Below are 23,065 nucleotides of genomic sequence, written 5' to 3' on the forward strand. Positions count from 1 at the left end.
TTCTATGTCTGTGAGACATTTACGCTGGAGAATAATGCCTCCTATCCTCATTTTGTGGTTAGGAATCTGCCTGTGCACAGGTGCACAAACACTCGCCAAATCAAATGTTTTCCAATTCAAGGAAAGATTTCATCCATTGGAGACAAATGCATGAAATCAATATTGCCTTCTTGTTTAACAGAAAAATCCACAGAAACTACTAAAAACCACTCACAGTTTTTTGTATTTCAACACTGCTCCTACATCCTTGTACAAAGTTAACCCCATATACTGATGCCAGCTCCCCACTCCGGCTCCAACCTCTCCCCCTACCCTACCCCACCCCACCCCCACTCCACTAGGCTGCTGGGAAGCGTTCTCCTGACCAGAGGAAGTGATCTGCAGAGGTGATACAGTCTACTCTGCAGCCTCCCTCCTGGCCACACAGATCTGGCATCTACACACAGTGCAGAGTTTCACAGGGCAGGCCTTGAGCATCCCGACCTATTCACCCTCTGTATCTCCCTGGAGGCTTCACCTCCTACAAACAAGCATTAACCTTGGAGTGACTTGTTCCTTTCACTCTCCAAAGAGACCTGACAGTTCACAGGTTAATGAACAGACAAACTCATTCTTCTGAGTGTCACACAAATCGCTGGGGAATGTGCCACACACTGTCTTACTGGGATTCAAAGGAAGAACCAGGAAAAAAAATAACTAGATTAAGTGATAACACTCTCCCAAATTATGAGCTATGTGCTCTGAAGGATGGGGTATATTAAATGAACACATTTCAATTAGGAGATGACAGACTGGGCAAGGTTTTAGTAATATCCTTCCTCTGCTGTGTAAAACAACCTTCGACTTCAATGATATAATTTTACTTCTGAGCTAATTGCCGTTCACTAATTTGGTAATTCCCTTACATTTCTCATCACTCCAAGTTAACTGTGTAATGTAAATGCCAATTTTTTAAAAAAAAGTCACATTAAGGAGACTATATTTGGGGTTTTTATATCATGAGCTATTTTCCCTCCTGTTCCATCAAGCATGAATCTCACAGCATTCCGGGTGCACCTCATTTAGCCATCTGCTCCTTGGCATGAGCTGGTCACTCATCTTCATAACCAATATAAATGCTACCTCCTGGGCTGGCTGCTCAGTGCGTCCATGCCCACTGCAGGGAGACACCATTCTTCCTGTATGGAGAGTCAGGGCCACCACTGCACTCATCAGAGCCCTCTGGTTAAGCAGGAGGTTGGCCTTGATCTATTCTCTCGAGCCCTCATTGGCAGAGACAAGGTACTGATGCTACTGGGTTTGGGTGGGTAGGTGGGGTTCATGTAAAATAAGTTCTAAATGGCCTGTGTGGAACTGGGGTTGTGCTGTTCTTTACTCGTGGCGCTGACAGTCTCTACAGACTTTCTGGAAGGGAAGGGGTGTGTTAAAGCCTGGCACATTGGCCTGAATCTAATTTTGTACATTTCCTTAAACCCACAGGAACACAACCAGCATAGCATTTTCAACTGCTCATGGTCATGACAGCCTGAGTGCTGCTGTCTGTAACCTTGGAGGGAATGGAGGGAATGTGGTTTGGGGAATTTGATCAGATCATTTTCCTGTTCCCTAGGTCAAGTCTCCACCAAAGCAGAGGCAGCTCTCCTAATGCTGTGCAAGATAGAGGAACCTGGAAGTGGCTGAGACAGAGACAGAGACAGAGAGAGAGAGAGAGAGAGAGAGAGAGAGGGAGAGAGAGAGGGAGAGAGAGGGAGGGAGAGAGAGAGGCAGAGACAAAGAGGGAGAAGTAGGCTCCCTGCAAGAAGCCCAATGTGGAACTCCATCCCGACCCCGGGATCACACCATGAGCCGAAGGCAGATGCTCAACCACTGAGCCACCCAGGCGGGAGTCCCCATTGGCAGTTCTTAAGGTTAATAGTCCAGGATGACCTAAGGGGATGCTGTAATGTTACCTCCCTCCCTTTCTTCCTTTCTTAAAACATTATGTTGAACCAGGTTCTTCAACTTTAGATAGTACTCATTTCCCAAATTTAACCCTGGCCCAAATATCAAAAATGGGAGAAAATATGCAACCTTTCTCTCCGTCATCCCCCAATTATAAGAAACTAAAAACAGAAAATTGTACTGGAATACATTTTACAGCCTTAATGATAGTGCTTGTGATAACAAACAAGATAATATATAAGGTTGGAAAAGCACTGAGACTGCTTCCAGATAAAAAGTTCTCTATAAATGAAGATAATGTTATCTCTGCTGCATAATCCCGAGGTCAAATTAGCAATTCACCACTGTACATCACACTTCTTGATTAGCCTGTTACACGTAATGCTCCTAACAAGTTTAATTATTCTGGGTCTACAATACTTTCTAAGTCTCCACAAAATTATAGCATAATTTACAAAAATGGCATGAAGTCTTTATTCAAATATGCATTTAAAAAAAAATGGTAACAAAGTCACAAGAAAGACACCATGCTCCTCTTTCCCAGCAAGGAGTGGTTTAGCACAGGACTCTGTTCTTCACCAAAGATCTGCACTAGAAGAAGAAAATAGGCTTCCATAAATCCCCCAATTTCGTGACCAGTAAGGGAACCTGGAGCTCTACGCTGAGAACTCAAGAGGCTCGGACCCATGAACGGTGCCTAGAGGGAGAGGGGCTGGCATGGACTCATCATGGACGATGAGCAGGGTTCCTTCATGGCACTCACAATGGAGCATCCTTGAGGCTGAAGAGAAGTTTCTGTTGCCCGAGCTATTGAAAATCCAAGGGATGGGGATGGGAGAGGGTCCCCCCCCCCCTCTTTTTTGCAAAACAAAGCAAAACTCGCTTCTGGGTTGTAATACCTAAACAGGAGTAGATCTCACATTTTCTTTGCCACCAAAGACCGTGAGTAAGAGGTAGAGCTTAAGATGAATATTTTTTTTCTCCTTTCAGCATCATCTCTCCAAAGCACAGTCAGAGTCTGATTTAACCTGATAATAAGGGCAGTGGCAGCTAGTGACTTCATCAGTGCGCAAAGAGGAACACTGCTGAAAAATACAGCAGCCATCCTTTGTTCTCTCTGATCCTCAACAGCAGCTCAGACAGTTGGAAGATAATTAAAACTTAAACAGTGCCGAAGAAGGTAGCTATGCAACAGATTGGCCATTTCTGAGGAGGATGAATGCTGTCCACATGAGCCCTCATGTAACCGTCTGTTTCTAATATTCTCGTCCCTTCCCTGTGTTGGTTGTCTTCTTGTCACTCACGGAGACTGGATCTCGTACACGGTTCACAACAGGATGTTTCAAGGCAGAAGTTTCCAGGAGCTATAATATTGTGGGTGAAAGGAGATTCTGTCTTCTTTAATGAAATGAAATCTAAAACCTCCAAGGAGAGCATTCTAAAATTGAAAGGCACTACAGAGTTTTGAAGAGTGTGCTTTCGAGTCTAACAGAACCAGGTCTGTCACCCAGCCCTGTCACTTAATTAGTTCTGTCACTGTGGACAAAAAAAAAAAAAAAAAAAAAAAAAGCCTTAAACCTTTTGAACCTCAGTTTTCTTCTCTCTAAAATGAGGTCAATAACACAATCCTTATAAGATATTTAAATGAGATAAGAATTTAAAGTGTTTAATGCAGTGCTTGGCAGAAGAGGATATGATTAAACAGAAATTCAAGGAGGAGGTCACTGGATGCAAAATTTCTTGGTTTGGGCTTCGAGAATCCTGGTTGTCTGGAAGACTATTCCTAACTGTAGATGTTAAAATGGTGCATTCAGGAGGAGGCAGGCCCACCCAGGGGCAGACTTTGAGAACACAGAGTCTTGTCCTTCCTCTTCAGGTACCACAGCACAGGTGTGATGGCCACAGAGGTCGGCTACATTCTGGCTGCAGATTACCTGGCTCTATGGGATTTCCTTATTTAAGCTTTTAGTTTTTAGAAAAGTCTATTTAAAATGTTCTTGGCCTGACTCAGCTATACATGAAGAAGTAAGGAAAGAATCTTTTGCCCATATTTGGTCTAGCTACCCATACCCACAGAAGTTTCTTTTTTGTGCAAACCCTAGAAGTTTGGAGTTTTAATTCTTTTTTTTTTTAATTTGGAGTTTTAATTCATTAGGAAAAATACATTAGCATTTCCTAGCAGACAGATGTCATAATACTATGACCTAGAGGAATTCTGCTTTGAAGATTCCATCGCATTCTCCCCCTGTTCTGGGAAGGTACAGATTCCTTGCCTTAACCTATCTTTCTGTCATTTCTTGTCAGGATGCAACCAGATTTGATTGTCACATATCAAAGTCACATATGAAATATTTTTTTTTAACATATTAAGGCAAGTACAGAAAAGTAGAAAGTATAGAGAATAGCAACCAGTACATTCCCACTTTAAATCCTTTTGTATTCTCTAGTTTTTAGTTCTGGTGGACCACAAGCCTACCTGAGGTTACAGTGTTAACACTTAGCCTTTCCCTCTAGTTACAGGATCAATCAATGTCTATACTGAGCAGGTTCTACTGTAAGATAAAATTTAACTTGGTAAGAAATATTTAAATGAGCTCTCGAGAGATCAACTGAAGCCAAAATCCAGAGAATTCTACTCTTTGGTAAACAAAGTTTTATTCTCAAAGTGAATTTCATATTCTTGGGTTAAACAAAGACTCTGGAGGAAACTAGATTTAGCCTGAGACTGTGCACAAGAAGGGCTCCTTGACATTTTGGCTCTTCCTATGAGGTCGGCAGAGAACTCTGTTGTGGCCAGATGTGGTCCTCTAGCAAGAACCTTAGCTTCAGCATTTGCTAGGGACTTGTGACCATGTAGGGGTCTGGATTCACTTCCAAGATTTCCCATTTGACTCTTCCTTTCAAGGTGATGCTAAGAATGTACATAAATAATTCTCTGACCCAAGAAGCAGGTAATGTCTGCAGGTCTTGCCAGGATGGTATTTTCTTCCAGTGCTATGTACAGTGTTAGTGCTCTTATAATCAAACCGCAGATTGGAGGGGGAAATGACTTCAGGTCTTGTTGCTAAGGCAGCAAGTGGAAAACAGTTTACTGCCAGAATGACAAAAAGCTTCTAGAAAAAGCAGGTTGCAACAGAAAAGATTTGTTACTCTTAGAAAATCTTCCCTCTGGCTGATCTGTGGAGCTATAGATTCTCCTCTACTGCTTTAGCAAAGGGCCTCAGCAGCATTTGCTTATTTGGGAGAGGAAGAATTATTGAAAGGTTAAACAGTCTGTATCCAGAGTTAGCCCTAAGCAGAAGCTGCTGTCTCAGAGAACAGCCCTGATGCTGTCTGTTAGGCCCTGCAGAGGGAGCAATCATGTTCTAGCACCTCCACTATTCAACCTGAAGGGCAAGTGAAACAAGTCATCTTAGTTTTCAGAGAAAATTGATGCTATATCAAATCAAGTATGCAGGGGGGATGAGATGGGTAAATAATTACTAACATGTCATAACCCATTGCTACCAAGACAGATCGTCATATTAGAGATAAATATTTAAGTGTTGTTTTTTATTTGGAGGAAATGTGAATTTTGAAAAGTAGGCCTTTTTCCTACCCTGAAATATGTAGAAACTATCCTGCCCTAATTATATGCCTTCAGCTTATGGAATTATATTTGGAATTAATATCACAAAAATAACTTAATTATAATATTTACATAAACCATATGAAAATGATAAAATCCATAATGTTTAATTTCCTGATTGCACATTTATAAATCAATATCCCTTGCAGGTATACTGGGTAAATCTCTATTAATCAAGATTTAATAAACACCTACTAGGTGCAAAAAATTGTGCTAATAAGCACTGTGAGGAATGTACTCAAAAGATAAGACACACACGTTCATCTAAAGAAGGTTATCGTGCAGTTAGAAGGCAAGACTAAAACACAGTAGCAGTAGTGAAGAGGAAAATACAAGAACTTCTTATCTATTCACACATGGTGAAGAGGTTAGCCTAATCTTAAAACACCGAATTTTGCAATATGAATTTTAAAAGTCCTCCCTGTGAACTATTTTTGCTTCAAAGACCAAAATAAATATGGCTAAAAGAAAAATAATCCTTAATCCCTCTTTCTCTCATGCACAGACACATGCATGTGCACACACGCACACATGCGCACATGCAGGCACCCACACACACACAAATATTAACTTAGTATTTACTATGTTCTAGCTACTGTTGCTGGGCGCTGGGATACGGGGTTGAACAATACACATCAAATCTCTTTCCCATGGAATTTATATTTCAGGGTCAGGGGACAGTCAACAAAAAAATCAAATAATATCAAATAATTATTCTCTGATTAGTAGGTGATCTATTTAACACTGAATTTTACAAACAAACTCTAAACTGAAAGGTTAGACAAAACCTCTCCCCACAGGAATAAAAGAGTTAAATGGGAACACCACTCAGTCTGAGAACATGGATACAGTATAAATGAGCGTGAGGTGTAGACACAGCTCACCTATTATAGATATTTAGCAGGATATAGACAAAAATCTAATTAAGTATGCTTTTTAGGATCTCGAAAGAGGAACTGACTTGAATTTCATGGGAAGAAATGTCTTATTTATTTCATGGTTTAGTTTTTTTTTAATAATAAATTTATTTTTTATTGTTCAATTTGCCAACATACAGAATAACACCCAGTGCTCATCCCGTCAAGTGCCCCCCTTGGTGCCCATCACCCATTCACCCCCACCCCCCACCCTCCTCCCCTTCCACCACCCCTAGTTTGTTTCCCAGAGTTAGGAGTCTTTTTTTTTTTTTTTAAAGATTTTATTTATTTATGAGAGACACAGAGAGAGAGAGAGAGAGAGAGAGGCAGAGACACAGAGGGAGAAGCAGGCTCCATGCAGGGAGCCCGACGTGGGACTTGATCCCAGGACTCCAGGATCAGGCCCTGGACTGAAGGCGGCGCTAAACCACTGAGCCACCGGGCTGCCCCGAGTTAGGAGTCTTTATGTTCTGTCTCCCTTTCTGATATTTCCTACCCATTTCCTCTCCCTTCCCTTCTATTCCCTTTCACTATTATTTATATTCCCCAAATAAATGAGAACATATAATGTTTGTCCTTCTCTGATTGACTTATTTCACTCAGCATAGTACCCTCCAGTTCCATCCACGTTGAAGCAAATGGTGGGTATTTGTCATTTCTAATGGCTGAGTAATATTCCATTGTATACATAGACCACATCTTCTTTATCTATTCATCTTTCGATGGACACCGAGGCTCCTTCCACAGTTTGGCTATTGTGGACATTGCTGCTATAAACATCGGGGTGCAGGTGTCCCGGCGTTTCATTGCATCTGTATCTTTGGGGTAAATTCCCAACAGTGCAATTGCTGGGTCGTAGGGCAGGTCTAGTTTTGAACTCTTTGAGGAACCTCCACACAGTTTTCCAGAGTGGCTGCACCATTTCACATTCCCACCAACAGTGTAAGAGGGTTCCCTTTTCTCCACATCCTCTCCAACACTTGTGGTTTCCTGCCTTGTTAATTTTCCCCATTCTCACTGGTGTGAGGTGGTAGTTTTCTTTTTGATCTTTGTTTTTTTCTCAGATTGTAATTTTCAAGGGATTATAAAGAGACAAAATGGGAAGTGGAGGATATAAAATAAAAAATGAATAAGGGAGAGAGGGAGTGACAGAAGGAGGGAGGGAAGAAAGAGAAGAAAGATAAAGGGAGGAGTGGGGGAAGGTGGAGAGGGGAAGAGCATGAATATGAATAAACCAATCCCTTTCTCTGTCTCTGTTATGTGCTAATGTGAACAAATCCCCATATGGGAATACTGTTAACCAATTTTATTACTAAATAAAACATTGAATCCAACACAAAGTATATTTTGAGAAATAGAAGTAAATTACCAAAAGTTCAACATTTGCATTTTTTCATTAACTTTTCTCCTAGCCCAAGATGCTGGGGGCAGGGGAGAGGATTTCACTACTTTTATCTTTTAAATGGCTGCATTATCTTTTTCAGTTTACCCAATAGGGTGTGCATTCCCACGAATGTAGACAAATGAGTCTAATGGAATTGTGCACTAGAGAAAAAACAGAAGAAAATTAAATTTGTTAAGTTTCCCTATGAATCTGTAAGAACTCATTTGGTGACTATGACCTGTAGCAAGCCTCTTTTAGGATCATGGTGAGTAAGGAAAGGTTCTTTTTTTTTTTTTTTTAAAAAAAAAAAAAAAAAAAAACCCTAAGACTATGGTAGATGCATGCCATTTATTATAACTTGAAATTTTAAGAGCTGGAGGAGCTGCCCCTTCTCTTGTCCTTTTAGAGTAAAAGATTAAGTATAGAAGGAAGATAGGTAAATGGAAGGAGAAAGAATTTGCCTCTCCCCAGAAAAGAATCTAAGAAGCCTTCTAAGAATGTAAATATTTGACATAGTGAGAAATGAGACAGGAACTGTTCAAGACATTCAGAATAACAGAAGTGAAAACTCAGAGAATAACAAAGAGACTACAGGGGTAAGGAAATCACAGATCTTCACTCCAGACCCTTGAGAAACTAGCACTGGAATTAAAATAAAAGCCACGAACTTCTGAACACATCCCATGTGCTACCCTTTGCATGCATTATTTCCTTTAATGGAAAACCCATACTGTACACACTTATACAATCAGGCTGGAGATTTCAAAGCTCGACAGAACATAGGTCCCTCAAAGCCTCTGAATTCTTTATAGGCTATGCAAAGAAACCTGTGTTACAGGCATTAATAGCTCCTCAGAGAACTAGGTGAAATGTATGTAAGGAAAACAAACCCAAAACATAGAAGTCCCACACTTACCACCTACTATTCCCAAGTGCTTCAATGCTCACAGAAAATTTCTGGGACCCTCCTTTGCCCTTTAAGAAATTCTGGGCCTTTACCTAGAGAATACAGAATGGAGGGGGGGAAAAAAAGAAGGAAAGACAAATCCAGAGAATTCCTTGTTCATTTGAGCATTAGTGCAACTATGTACAAATCTACCAACCAGATGCAGAGTAATCAAAGTAAATAAAATAATATTACCAAAAGCTTGAGAAGAATGCTCACCACCAACACCACAAAATATGCAAATGATAACAGAAGAGAGAAAGAGGAAAGTATTTTTGTCCTAGGTGCAAATGCCAGTATGGGTATGTATAATGTGCTATCTCAGGGGTTGTTAAAGCTGGAAGTGCATGACTGATCACACTGTACCCCAGGTTCCAAATAGCATGAAGGATTACTAATTTCAGCACTACTGGTATAAGAGATTTTGCTGCTAAAATCTGTCAGTGTGGTAGAACTTTAACACCAGCAACAGAGAAAAAAGCAAGAGGCTCCACCTGGCAGTATCTGGTGGTCTACAAAATATGTAGCTTATAGCACACAGGCTGAGAAGACATGGGCCAGGTCCAAACCTAACAGCCTGCCCAGCCATTTTAAGACATTTCCCCATACACCTTTTCTGTTAAGAGTCTTATGTACTATTGAGGTTCAGTTTTTGAAGCCTGTCCCCAATCCATATTTCTGCTGGATTAGCAAACAGGCTGGGAGGTGGAGTAGTTTGGCAAGGATGTTTCCCCCCTCCCCAAAGCTTCTTGAGAGTTCAACCATTCATGACTTAGACTTTACTGGTATAGCATTAGTGCTAAGCCAGTGATCAGAAAGAAAATGTCAATCCTTACACTTGTTTCAGAAGTTCAAGGAAAGAAAAACCTAGGAGAGGAATGCACATAAAGTAAAATACATATTTGGTAAAAGATAATTTTTTAATAAACAAGAAGATTCTACTATATTACCAAGAGCCACTATTATTGCTATGATGCTTGGACTCCTCATTAAAACCAAATCAAAACAAACAAAAAAACAAAATTGACTTAACTATTCCTTTTTCTTCTTTTATATTTTTAAAATAAAGTTTTGGTTTTTTTTTAGGATTATATTTTTAGGTAATCTCCACATCTAACATGGGGCCCAAAGTCACAACTCCAAGATCAAGAGTCACATGCTCCACCAACTGAGCCAGCCACGCACCCCTAAAATAAAGTTTTAAACATACGTAGTTAAAAAGTCAAATAGCCTATAAGTTTATCATTTCCTCCTCTCTCTGGAGACAACTGTTTTTTACCTGTTTTAGTGGATTACTTTAGGATTTACATCACATCTATAATTACCATGTTTTGGGTTTTTTAAATTTTATTTTATTTATTTATTTATTCATGAGACACAGAGAGAGAGAGAGAGAGAGAGAGAGAGGCAGAGACACAGGCAGAGGGAGAAGCAGGCTCCATGCCGGGAGCCTGACATGAGACTCGATCCCGGGTTTCCAGGATCACACCCTGGGCTGAAGGGGGCGCTAAACCGCTTAGCTACCAGGGCTGCCCCCAAGTTTTTTTTTTTAAGATTTTATTTATTTATGAAAGAGAGAGTGCATGTGCATGCACATGAGCAGGGGGGAGGGGCAGAGGGAGAAGGAGAGGCAGAGAATCTGGAGGAGACTCCACACCCAGTATGCAGCCTGATGTGGGGCTTGATCCCATGACCCTGAGATCATGACCTGAGATAAAAGTAAGAGTCGGGATGCTTAACCCACACTGAGTCACCCAGGTGCCCTGATAATTATCATGCTTTTAATGCTACTTCTTGATTATCTGGTTTTAGGCTTTATCTACCAATCTACTTCTATAGAGGACAATTATCTAGCTCTCCCTTCTCCACATGCACCCTTTCCCATCTCCCCAGCTTAGATTATATTGTAACACTGGTTGAATCGATATTCAGTGTTTACATTAGGATTATGTAAACATTAATCATAACTAATATACAGAAGTACTTTCCTTTTCTGCACATTTTTTTCCCTGCCAGAGTAAAAATAGTCTTGATTTTTGTTTTGCTTAGTTTTATATGTGCTCAACACTAACTCACCCCCACTCTCCCAATTGTCCCTTATTTGAACTAAAGCTCCTTTCAAAGCACTCCAACACATCAAGTATTTCTAGTGATTTCTTCTTCTTGAAGAAGCTTCCCCGAGCCTTCTGGCTGGTTCCAGTCAAGTCTGAGTCTGGGTGCCCTCTGATCTGATGCAAGCTGTTATCCTGAGATCTGTCTTCCCCATCATTCCAGGGATTCCTTTCATCTCTTCTCTGTGCTGAACTGTCCCTGTCCTGTACCTCATGCTGTCTTCTTTCTTGGTCTACTCTCTCATTTTGGCAGATAGCATCTCCCAGTATCTGGAAGGTAAAAAAAAAACAAAAAAAAAATGAGAGTAGAGAGAGAGACAGAGAGAGTGAGTGAGAGAGCAAGGGAGCGGGGCAGAGGGAGAGGAAGAGAGAGAGAATCTTAAGCAGGCTCCTATGCCCAGCATGGGGCCTGATGCAAGGCTTGATCTCAGGACCCTGAGATCATGACCTGAGCTGAAATCAAGAGATGCTTAACTCACTGAGCCACTCAGGCACCCCTGGAAGGTAAAAATTTTAAGGCTCTGTTTACCTGAGCATATCTTCAGTCTACTTCAATATCTGATTGGTGGTTTGACTGGGCATAGAATTTTAAGTTGGAAGCAATTTTCATTCAGAATTTTGAAAGCATTATTCTACTGCTTGTCAAACTTCTATAGTTTTTCCATTGAGAAGTCATGATGATACCTGACCTGGTTTCTTCTTTTCTTCTTCTTTAGAAAAAACTATGTCCTGCTCTGGAAGCATGTAGATTTTCTCTACATTCTTAGTATTCTGAAATTTCATTCTGATGTGCCTTGGTGTGGGTCTATTTTCTTTCCCTGGTTTGGGCACTTGGAAGGTCCCTGCAAACTGGAAACCCATGTAGTTCAGTTTTGGTAAATTTTCATGAGTTATTGGTATTGATTTCTTCCTCGGAATTTTTAAGAATCTTTCTTTATGAAACTCTTTGTTTTGAATATTGGACTGCCTTATCTGCTCCTGCACTTCTATGCCTTCCCTATTTGCCATCTTCATCATTTCGTTTCATTTTCTGAAAGAGTTCTGCAACTTTATCATCTGTACTATCTACTAAGTTTTTCATTTGTTTTAATATTTTAAATTTCCAACTGTACTTACTCTTCTCCAAATGCTCCTTTTTTTATGGCATCTTTTTGGTATAAGATTGCCATATTTACTAAATCTCTCTTGGAAGAAAGCAATGATTTTTTTTTTTTTAAAGTTTTCTACTCCCCGTATAGTTTTTTTCTTGTTTGTTTCAGTCTCTGTGTTTCATAATAGTTTTCTCAGATGTCTGGTTATCAAGAAGGCAGTTAGGAAGAAATCTCTGGGCAGTCTTTGGGAAATTCTGAGAATACAATTGCCTGATGGGTCAACTGTTAGGAAAACCCCACTTATAGATTCTTTAGCTCTTCCCTCTTAGGCTGGTCAAATTATGTAGGAAGATGTTTTAATCCTCTGCATAGAAGATCCATGGGCCTGACTGCCAGAGTTCCAGAAGCTAAAAGGTGAAAGAGGACAAGGGGTATTTTGTCTGTGTATGTGTGTGGGAGGGAAGGGGGTGGATATTACTGAGAGATGGGGTCTCTCAGCACATTACCACTTAGTCTTACTACACCATGGCCTTTCTCAATTGTGCATCGTATCTTTCCTGGTTTAGAGATACTGTCTTAACCTCATCAAAGAATACATTTCCAAAGTCAGACAGAGAAAGACAAATACTACATGATCTCACTTACATGTGGAATCTAAAAAAACCTAACTCAGGGCAGCTGGGTGGTTCAGTCGGTTAAGTGGCCAGCTCTTGGTTTTGGCTCAGGTCATGATCTCATAGGGTGTGGGATCAAGTGCTGCCTCAAACTCCATGCTCAGCAGAGTCTGCTTGAGATTCTCTTGTTTCTGCCCCTTCCCCTGCCCATGCATGTACAGTCTCTCTCTCAAATAAATCAAATCTTTAAAAAATAAAAAATAAAATTAAAAAGCCTAACTCAGAGAAACAGAATAGAATGATGGTTGCTGGGGGGAGTGGGTAGGGGAGGAGGAAAGAAATGTAAAGAGGTTAGTCCATAGGTACAAACTTCCAGTTATAAGATGAATAACCTCTGGAGATCTAATGTAAGACATAGTGACTACAGTTAACAAAACTATATTATACACTTGAAATATTCTAAGAGAGTAGATTTTAAATGTTCTCACCACGAAAGAAAGGGTACTTGTGTGAGATGTTGGACATGTTAACTAATACTACTGTGGTAATCATTTCACAATGTGTAAGTATATCAAGTTGAGTTAAAGTTACACAATGTTAGATATCAATTATAATCTCCATAAAGCTAGAAAAAGAAGAGAATAAATCTCTACTTTTCCAAGAGTTGGGGAGAAGCAATGTTTTATCAAGTGGGGAAAAGAATTCAGAGCTCTTAACTGTTTCATAAACACAGTCAACCAATCTTCATTTTAGCCCTTTCCTATCTGCCTTAGTCATTGTGGCTTCAAAGGCATCTGTTCCTCTAATTTTCAATGCAGTGGCTTAGGAATGAGTATTCCTGAGCTTACTGAATCATTTGCCACTCATTCATCTTCTTTACAGCTCCCTGTTTCATGTTTTTTACCTCCTTTTCCCATTTTCCTTACCCTTGTAGGTAAATACCTAAAACAAAACAAAACAAAAAAATCCTTCACTGTCACCTTAGTGGGGTTTGTTCTGAAGGCATGACCATCGATGTGTGTTCTGTCTGCCATCATTACCTGAAATCTTAACTACTTTTCACTAGAATAATTCCATGCCTGTGATTATTCCTATAAGGATACAAATTCAATCAAGGATCTCTGCTGGACTTAGCCTGAGACCTTGGGTCTTCCAAGCTGCTATGGCCACAAGGGTACAACCTCTAAAACTGTCTGGTGGTTAAAACAATAATACAAGAGGTAATAACCGTTCTTCCTCATTTCCTTCCCTGTCTTTTGCCTGAGGGCTACAACTCTTCATTTCTTCTTGTCTTGAAATAACATTTTCACCTTGTTGCTGCTCCTCCCCTCCCTTTTTCTTGCCCCCATTCCCTCTACCAGGTCCTCAAGGGGTTGTCTTAGATTATTTAGCTATTTTATTATTGGACTGGTTTTTCACTAATTAAATGTCCAAACAGGGATATGTCCAGATAGTCCCATAAATTATCACCATTCTGCAGAAAGATCCAAATCACAGTGATTTTGTTGGCCTCAGACTCCCTGTCTTTAAAAGAAAAGGGGTGGTGGTGGTGGTGGTGGTGTTAATTCCGTCTGAGTAAAAATAAAATAATTCGGCTCATCCTCACACTGAAACAGCTGCACAGACAGCATTGGCTGCTCTGTTTATCTTGATAAGTGTGGAAAAACACCATCTCCTCCCCTTCCCACTCTCTCCAGAACAATCGCCATGCTCCACATGTAGATGGGGTGATTTAGACTCTCTGGAGCAGAGACAAGCTTGTCTGGTGTTCTTCCTGCACATTCGCACTGCATCCTTCCTTGGCTGCTGTCGGCACGACCCAGTTGGTTCAGATAACAGCTGCTGCAGGGGACTTGATGGATTCAGCTGTGGGTCGCCTGGAGGCTTCCTAATGCCCCAGCTCAGCCAGCTGCATCTAAGCAGAGCCATGGGAAGCCAGTGCCAAAGTAGGAGAAAGTACATACTGTACATCCTCTTTAATCCTTGGAGTTACTGCAGCAGCAGCAAAAGGAGAGGGGGAAGAGGAACAAAGAAATACCTCACAGGCGTGGGGAGCAGGGTGGCCAAGGGTTCTAAATCAGGCAAGAGGAAAGCAACATGCAGGTGGAGTAGGAAGAAAGCTTTCAACAAGGGTCCATTCAATTTTACTACTTACTCTGGAATCCAAGGAAATTCTCAATTTTTTTGTTTGTTCTCAATCAATCAGTCAAGGCAGGATTTAGAGACAATGGGAAATGATTTCCACCTGATGGTGAACTTTCTTTTCTTTAAGGTAAGGGAAGAAGTTAAGTACATGGGATGACCAACCGTCCAGGCTTGCCCGGGACTGTGCTGGTCTTAGACCTGAAAGTCTCAAGGCCCAGGAAACCACTCAGTCTCAGGCAAACCAGGATAAACGTTCACCCTATGCCACCGACAGCTATTTCCCCTTCCGGGGCTCAGGCGAAGCTGGCTACATTCATATTCCACTCAGCACCTTCCTTATCCTCCAGGGCTGCTCCTGCCACACAAACACTTTTCAGTCTATATCATGCACAGTCTCACAGACAAGGGCATTAAAAGGCCATTCTGTGCTTGCCTCTCAGTGGAAAAGGGAACTCTGTCATTCAGAGCTCTCCCGGCTTCCTTTCTGGAGTCCCTGTCCTGTCAGAAGCACAAGCCTTCCAGCCCACACAGCTGAATCAAACTGATCGTGGCACAAACTGAAAACATGGCTTGTCGCAGTACCTGGAAACGGTGCATCCCGCAAGAACTTTAAAATGCTGAACTCTGAAAAGAAGGAAGCCAAAGAAAACTCAATTATGCAGAGGCTGATAATTCAGTGTGTGGATTATTTAGGCTTTCTTCTCTGCTTTCCCCTCCCTCTGGCCCCACTCATTAGGCCATTTCACTACTCATTAGCAGGGAGGAAGAGGAAGAAAAGGATGGGGGAAAGTCGAACTGGCCGATTTTTCTTTCTATGAGTAGGTTTCCTAGGGAGGGTATTCAAACTATTGGCTCCAGATGTTCTTCAGTGGGGAAAGAGGACTGGGAATGGGGGGGCTGTTGTGGCACTGTCAATTCTAATCATTTGGTCTCTCTGAATTACCTAGTAGGATAAATTGCTGGTCCTATATTTTCATTGAAGGGCTAGTAAAAGTATAAATGTTAGGCAAAAAAGACTAAAAATTACTATTTAAACCACGCAAGATGCCATCTTTTTTTTTTTTTTAAGATTTTATTTATTTATTCATAGACACAGAGAGAGAGGCAGAGACACAGGCAGAGGGAGAAGCAGGCTCCATGCAGGGAGCCCGACGTCGGACTCGATCCCGGGGTCTCCAGGATCACTCCCCAGGCTCTAGGCGGCACCAAACCGCTGCGCCACCGGGGCTGCCCCGATGCCATCTTTTGCAAAAGGCCATCTGACAAACTGGTAATGGTCCCAATTTACAAATAAATATAATTGGATGGTCATATATTTTGCTTTAAAAATTTACAGCCTAGATTAGAGAAGTTCTGGTTGGTTCAGATTAAATGTAAAATAGTAATTTGAGAAAGGTACCCGAAAGAGCAATTCAGTTCTGGTTTATTCACTTAATTTCTCAAAACCTCGGTTTCCTCATCTGTAAAGGGAACAATAGTAGTGCCTAACTTGGGGTTAAGATAATATAAATGTTATGATTAAAAATACATGTGCCCAAAATACATACATGCATGCATACATTTGCCTAGCAATCAGTACTTAACCCTGCACATAAATGCTCAGTAATTGGTAGCTAGCATGTAGTTAGTCAAAAATGTTAAATAAGCTAGGCTGGCTTAGCCAGATCAAGTGACTCTTGATCTTGGTGTCATTAGTTCAAGCCCCATGTTGCATGTAAAACTTACTTAAAAAAATAAAAATAAAAAAGAGGGGAAATGAAAAAGAAATGTTAAATGAATAAATTTAATATAAGTCAGCAATTTTTTTAAGTTGAGGAACTACTATATACTCAGCACTGTTGGGTACTAGATATAAACCATAGGAGTAAGTCAATTCCTCAAAGGTCCATAATTTTAATGTAGAAAAGTAATTATAATAGATACTAATAAATGCTATTATACAAATTTTCCACAAAATAGAATGGTGGCACCAAGGATTGGTACCTAATCCAGACTGGGGAGATCAGAGGTTGCTTTCCAGATGTGATTGCTGAGTACTGAAAGATGAGTGAGTAAATGCCAAGAAAAAAAATGTATGGGGAAGGAAAATCCAGGAAGAAGAGCAGAGTGTGCAAAGTTTAGAAACGTGATACCCGAAAGCTTGCAAGACCAGGCAGTGTGATGGGACTGGAGTCCAGACTGCACTGGACCAGAGCAGAAATAGAATTGGGAGCACGGGGCATGGAAAATAGCAGGATGATGGCTAGAGGGAGATGGTAGAGTCAGGAGAGGGGTGTGTTTTGCTAATTAGTAAGTGGAAGTGATCTCAGGAAGGTTTAAATGCTGTAGGGGAAAGATCTGTGAGTAGAGAGGTAGAGGTTGCTGCCTCCCAGCAGTCTAAGGGTGGAATGGGTTCTGACTTAAGCATACCCCTTTCTAGCTCCAATGAGTCAGGGTCTCACTGGGTGCTTCCATTAACCTGTTCAAGTGTTGAGGCGGTCTGGGTCAGTGGTTCTCCACCCTGAATGCCCATCAGAAACGCTAAACCTGGTGGGGCAGGTGGGGGAAATGCTTAAAAATATATCAATGCCACCCTTAGACATTCTAATTCAATTGAGATAGAAATTGTAATGTATGGTGAAGGATGGGAACCATTAGTCTAAATCATAGTAAACACCTATAGTCATACATAAATAAATACACACATTTCAAAAGCAAAGACTGATTACTTTGGGATTAATTCTCCCCTGGATCACTGGATTGCTGCTCTACTTTTTCAGTGTACCTCCATTTATTTTTCTAGTTCCATTACTAGTTACTTCCATCATATGCCCTCTGTTTGAATCATGAGTCATCCCTCAAGTGCTTTGGGTGTCTATGTCTTTCTTTTTTTTTTTTTTTTAAGATTTATTTATTTATTTGTTCATGATAGACACACATACACACAGAGAGAGAGAGGCAGAGACACAGGCAGAGGGAGAAGCAGGCTCCATGCCGGAAGCCCGAGGCGGGACTCGATACTGGGACTCCAGGATCGTGCCCTGAGCCAAAGGCAGGTGCCAAACCGCTGAGCCACCCAGGGATTCCCTGTCTATGCTTTTCTTGTGTGGTTTCTGTTCCTGGGCATACCCTTCTCTCCATACTTCCTTAGTGAACCCTTATGCCTCCTGTAAAGCCAAGCTCACACTGTACATAGTCTCTCATGATACTGATTTATCCTAAGAAGCATTAATTTCTCCCCAATTAGTGTTCACATAATTTCTATTAGAGCATGTATGTGTTAAGTGTCCACTTTTCGGCCTCCCCCCATTGGACTCTCATCTTTTTGAAAACACAGACCTTTCTTGCCATCTTCCTTTTCAAAACATCCAGTACAGTATCCAGTGGAATGCAATGAATGCCCTCAAATGTTTGCTCAATGAACAAATCAATGTGGATAAACAAAAGGTAATCATTATAAGAATTTCACTTAAGAAAAAAAATAAAAATAAAAAAAAAAAAAAAAAAAAAAAAAGAATTTCACTTAAGGATGTAATAATTTTAAAAGATTGTTAAAATTCATCAAAGCAAATAATATTTATGTGAAAGTACTTCTTAGGGGAGTATAAATTATTCCTAAAGAGCAAAGAACAAAGAATTTTCCAGGGGTGTTATACAAAGTATGGAAGTAGATGCTTACGCCTTGGTATATGAAAGTCTCAATAAGATAGTATTTCTTTTTTCAAAATCTCTCTTTTTATAAGGCAGCTGGATCCTGATGGGACAGTGCACAGTTGCAGGAATGAGGCGGCAGGATTTGATGAGTATAGCAGAAGAAAGGAAAAACACCAGTAAGGATTCTAAATGACAACCGTCAGCAGGTTAGAGAATTGCTTATAAATACAATAGAATTAAATAACCATGGTATGATAGCAGAGTTGCTCAAATATCATCACAGAGGAGAGATAAAAATTCTTCTCTAGAAAAAGGATGATATTGAAATCTGGCTTTCACTCATGGGAGTGTCAGTAATAGGAAAGAGTGGCCCAGAAATGACAGAACTGAATGATTTAGGAAAAGATGAAGGTAAAGGTTAACAAAAAACCAAAACAAACAAACAAAAAAACCCTTGAAACTATCCTGATGACTGCTATGAGAAGGTGCATATTGCCTATTTCTATGGGATTCATCAACATCTACTTTTTAAGAAGTTACTCTAGCTCTAAAGAGCCTGCAGGCAACACCCTCCAATTCTAGTGGCAGGATTATGCTTACCATGAATACTCTGGGCATACATAACTGGAAGAAACAGAAAGGGAGGAGATAAAATTATTTATGTCATCAGGGAAGCACAAAGAGAATATAAAATGGCTTGAGAGGTATATTACTAGGAGTAATGGGAAGAAATTAAGAAAATGGTGAAATTAGGTTGCATATCAGACATTCAGCATGATTTTTACTGCAGTGTGAAAGCATCTTCTGGAATAATAATGCTAATTTTAAATGCTCTCTTAATAAAATGCTCAGGTTGCTATAGCCTATTAGGCAGCAATTAAAACCTTGTGAGCTCCGCCACCCCCTTTCTCAGGTCCGCTGCAGCCTGGCTGTCACAGGCAAAAGGCCTTGTGAATCCTGGGCACTGTGGGGTTATGCCAGCCAGGTAAAAGATAGAAGGCCCATCACTCAAGTCATTTAAAATTGGACACAACATTAGAGAAAATGCAATGGAGCTGAGTGGGATGAACTAGAGAACCTAATGTAGCATTAAAAAAAAAAATCACATTCCTTGGTGCCAAGGGACATTTAGAGGACACTTGTGTTTAAATTTTGGACTCATTTTGCAGTCAACTGTCCTTGATCTTGCAGCTGACTCTCCACATGGGCACTCTTTCCTAAAAATATTAAACGAAGCATTGACAACCTGATAGGGAACAGTTTAAATCTTCAGCTCATGAAATAATTTCCTTTTTCCCTTCTTTGGTTCAGTGATGATGATGTCAGCATGCATCTGTGGTTTATTATTTTTATATGGACACAAAAGTAGAGAGAAAATACATTAAAGTGATGTGTAATTTTCCATGCAAATGGTTTCAGACTAACAAGAGTTGTGCTTTATGATTAAGTGGAAATTGGTTATTTGCTTTAAATATTTATGATAAAATGTTTAGAATTAACATTTAAGTGATTCAGTCCATGAGGTCTAAAACTTGGAGCTAATTTCCATAGCTAAAGGATAACAAGCTACTACAGCTGGTAATACAATCCCTCAAAGCCAAGTCAACCCATAAGTAACATTAAGTGTTTTCTAAATAATTTGTAGATAAAGTATTTAAAAAATAATTTTTGCTTTTAAAAAATGGAAGGAAAGGCTGCTCACAAATTAGACAAGTGCTGGTTTCCAGAAACAAGGTTCAGAAGAAACAACAGAAAACAGAGACTTTTGTTTCCATGTTAACTGGATACCTCTCACTCAAAAGGAGAAGATTACATTGGACACTGTGCCTCTCAACTTTGCTTCCTTATCTGCTTCTTCAGTGCTTATGGCTGAGAAAATGCCAGCTGTACTTCTTCAGAATTAAAAGGAGAATATGGCCTCCTTCATAAGTGGATAGGCTTGATTTATCAAAATGTACAGAATTTACAAATTAAATATTTTAAAACCCACTGAACCTGATTTTCACTTGTCAAGAAAAGAGGTTCATGGTTTTAATTTGTAAAATAAGCATCCCCCTTCCTTGCCTCCATCATGACAATTAAATGCATCCTTAGAATGATGTGCAGGCATTGCTTGGCAGTTTCCTCCAGCTTCTTTTCAAGGAAAATCTTTTCCTGTCTACAGATTAATTCTGACAGCTATCTTGAGTCACCAAGGAACCACTCCATTTCCCTAGCACTGCGGGTGCCAGTCAGCTGACACGAAAAGCAGGGTCTGAAAAGGAAAGCTGTCCCCAAAGCATGTCATACAAAGCACGTACATACTGTAGACTTTGTTACAGGACACAACCAAAGGGTATATGTAAAACAGAGGCCTGGCCTTCCCTTAATGAAACAGTATGACTGGCTTAAGAATTAAAACCAAAAGCTGTATTTAAAATCAAATATTTTGAAAGTTGCTACACATCAAAATGCTCAATAAGTTTCTAGCACACAACTGTGATTGATCCCATGAAAGAAAGTGGAAAAGAATGATAAATGTAATGGTGATCTATCTTATGGAGTCTTTTGGAAGAATAATAATAATAATAATAATAATAATAAAAGGCTTTCAGCTTTATGACCATTCACTAGCAATGGGAAGAAGAATGATCCTTCCCTCTAATGATAACATGTTCAGTCTCTTCTAATATTCCCAATTTGTTGCTATTGCAATTTTGCTGTATTTGGTCCTTGGGTAGGTAAGGTGAGCACACACAGCATGCTCTGAATGTCCTGAACAGGAAGGCCTGAAAATAGCTGTTTGCAGTAATAAGGCTTCAAGAGGAGTACAGATTCAAAGGGCTGAGTTGTTTTCTCAATGTACAGTTACCCTGTGAAAACCCTCACTCACATATGTTTAAAAATGTGAATACTTTAGAACAAGAGTTAATGCAGATAAATGATTTCTGGCTTAACGAACCACAGTGGTCAGAAACCTGCTGATCTTGCTCTACCCTTCCAAAACTTGCTGCTCTCAGCTCTGGCCCCAAGGGTGACCAATAATTTACATTAAAATAAAAGAATGGAAAGATTAATGAAATTGGGTTATTTTGACCATCCTTTTTCATAAGCAACTAATAAGAGAATTAAGATTAGAAGTGTACGTAATACATTACACCGAGAAGTGGCAGTCTCTTGATACTTTGTAGTGACTTCGAAGAAGGGACTCTTCTCTGACAGTAACACTGCAGCAATGGTTTGCCTCTGAAATGAACTGCTGATTTTACTTCTGAGGGCAAGAGCAGCTCCTCAAAGAGCGTACTAGGTCCTCTTTGAATTCTGTGAAGCTACTCAACATTTAGATCTGGTGTCATGTACAGTGAGGGCTCAACAGATACTCGGCGGAGGAAGTTATTAGCTATAGAAGAGAAAGTAGAGAAAAGGCCCAGGGGAGTACAATTCTTGGAAGCTTCTAGCAAGCTCAGACCACAAACGGGGCTTTCTTTCTCACTTAGCAGACAGGGTAAGTAGACATCTCTATTAATGGGGAAGATTGGTTTTATTTTATTTTATTTTATTTTATTTTATTTTATTTATTATTTATTTATTTATTTATTTATTTATTTATTATTTATTATTTATGATAGACAGAGAGAGAGAGAGAGAGAGAGAGAGGCAGAGACACAGGAGGAGGGAGAGAGAAGCAGGCTCCATGCCAGGACCCTGATATGGGATTTGATCCCGGGACTCCAGGATCACGCCCTGGGTCAAAGGCAGGCGCTAAACCACTGAGCCACCCAGGGATCCCTGGAAGATAGTTTTAAAATGTTTTCCTAACTCTAGATATTCATAACAGTTATTATATGCATTATCTTGAAAGAGTGTTGTACCAGAAATGGCAAAAAACAAAAACAAAACACAGCAAAAAACAAAAACCAAACCCCTTCCTGGAAAATGTAACGTTTTTCCTTTATTCCTTGTACCGTTGGTAAACGTGGCTTACTGTACTATAACTTTTCAGAAGTTATATATTGGATATGTGTGTGGTGGTGCTGACAGTGATGGGGTAACAGATGGGAGGAAAAGGTGTGCTGCCAGCAATAAACACCACAGATTCTTTTTGTTCTCGGCTTTTAGACATGGACAATAAAACAGATGAGAGCCCACTGCTCCTCTTACTCCATACCAATGTCTTGCATCCTTTCCTTATTATCATTCCACTAAAGAGCCTTTTAAGACATTTTCTTTCTAATCACTTTAATGAAATTTTAATACCACAGATACACTGCATATCTATTTATGTGCTCTATGTACATCTGCACTTTATTTTATTTTTTAAATATTTTATTTATTTCTTCATAGAGATGCAGAGAGAGAGTAGCAGAGATACAGGCAGAGGGAGAAGCAGGCTCCATGCAGAGACCCTGACGTGGGACTCGATCCAGGGTCTCCAGGATCACGCCCCGGGCTGTAGGTGGCGCTAAACCGCTGCGCCACCGGGGCTGCCCTACATCTGCACTTTATACAAGAAAAAGAGTAAGGATGTTTTTGCTCCTTAAGAACCAGTTTTTGCCCCCTTTCAAAATGCATGCTTTTTACCAAAGCTCCATATTGATTTTTTGATTCACAGACCTTTTTGGGAATTTTATGAAAGCGATAGACCCTTTTCTCACTGTCCTCTCTCTGCCCCTAAC

The 23,065-nt window shown here is 40.2% G+C and overlaps 1 protein-coding gene across 6 annotated transcripts in view; it reads right to left on the reverse strand.

The window, feature by feature from the left end:
• Positions 1-23,065, reverse strand: part of BTBD9 (BTB domain containing 9) — a 409,006-nt gene that overhangs the window by 143,117 nt on the left and 242,824 nt on the right. For 4 of the 6 annotated variants that reach the window (XM_025418641.3, XM_025418642.3, XM_025418645.3 and 1 more), the window contains one exon: positions 15,360-15,401. The exons of the other annotated variants lie outside the window; for them this stretch is intronic. In XM_025418641.3, the coding sequence (XP_025274426.1) occupies positions 15,360-15,401 (42 nt within the window). The remainder of the gene's footprint in view (positions 1-15,359; positions 15,402-23,065) is intronic. 6 annotated transcript variants of the gene reach the window in all.

The sequence above is a fragment of the Canis lupus genome, chromosome 12, assembly GCF_003254725.2.
Source record: "Canis lupus dingo isolate Sandy chromosome 12, ASM325472v2, whole genome shotgun sequence".
NCBI lineage: Eukaryota > Metazoa > Chordata > Mammalia > Carnivora > Canidae > Canis > Canis lupus.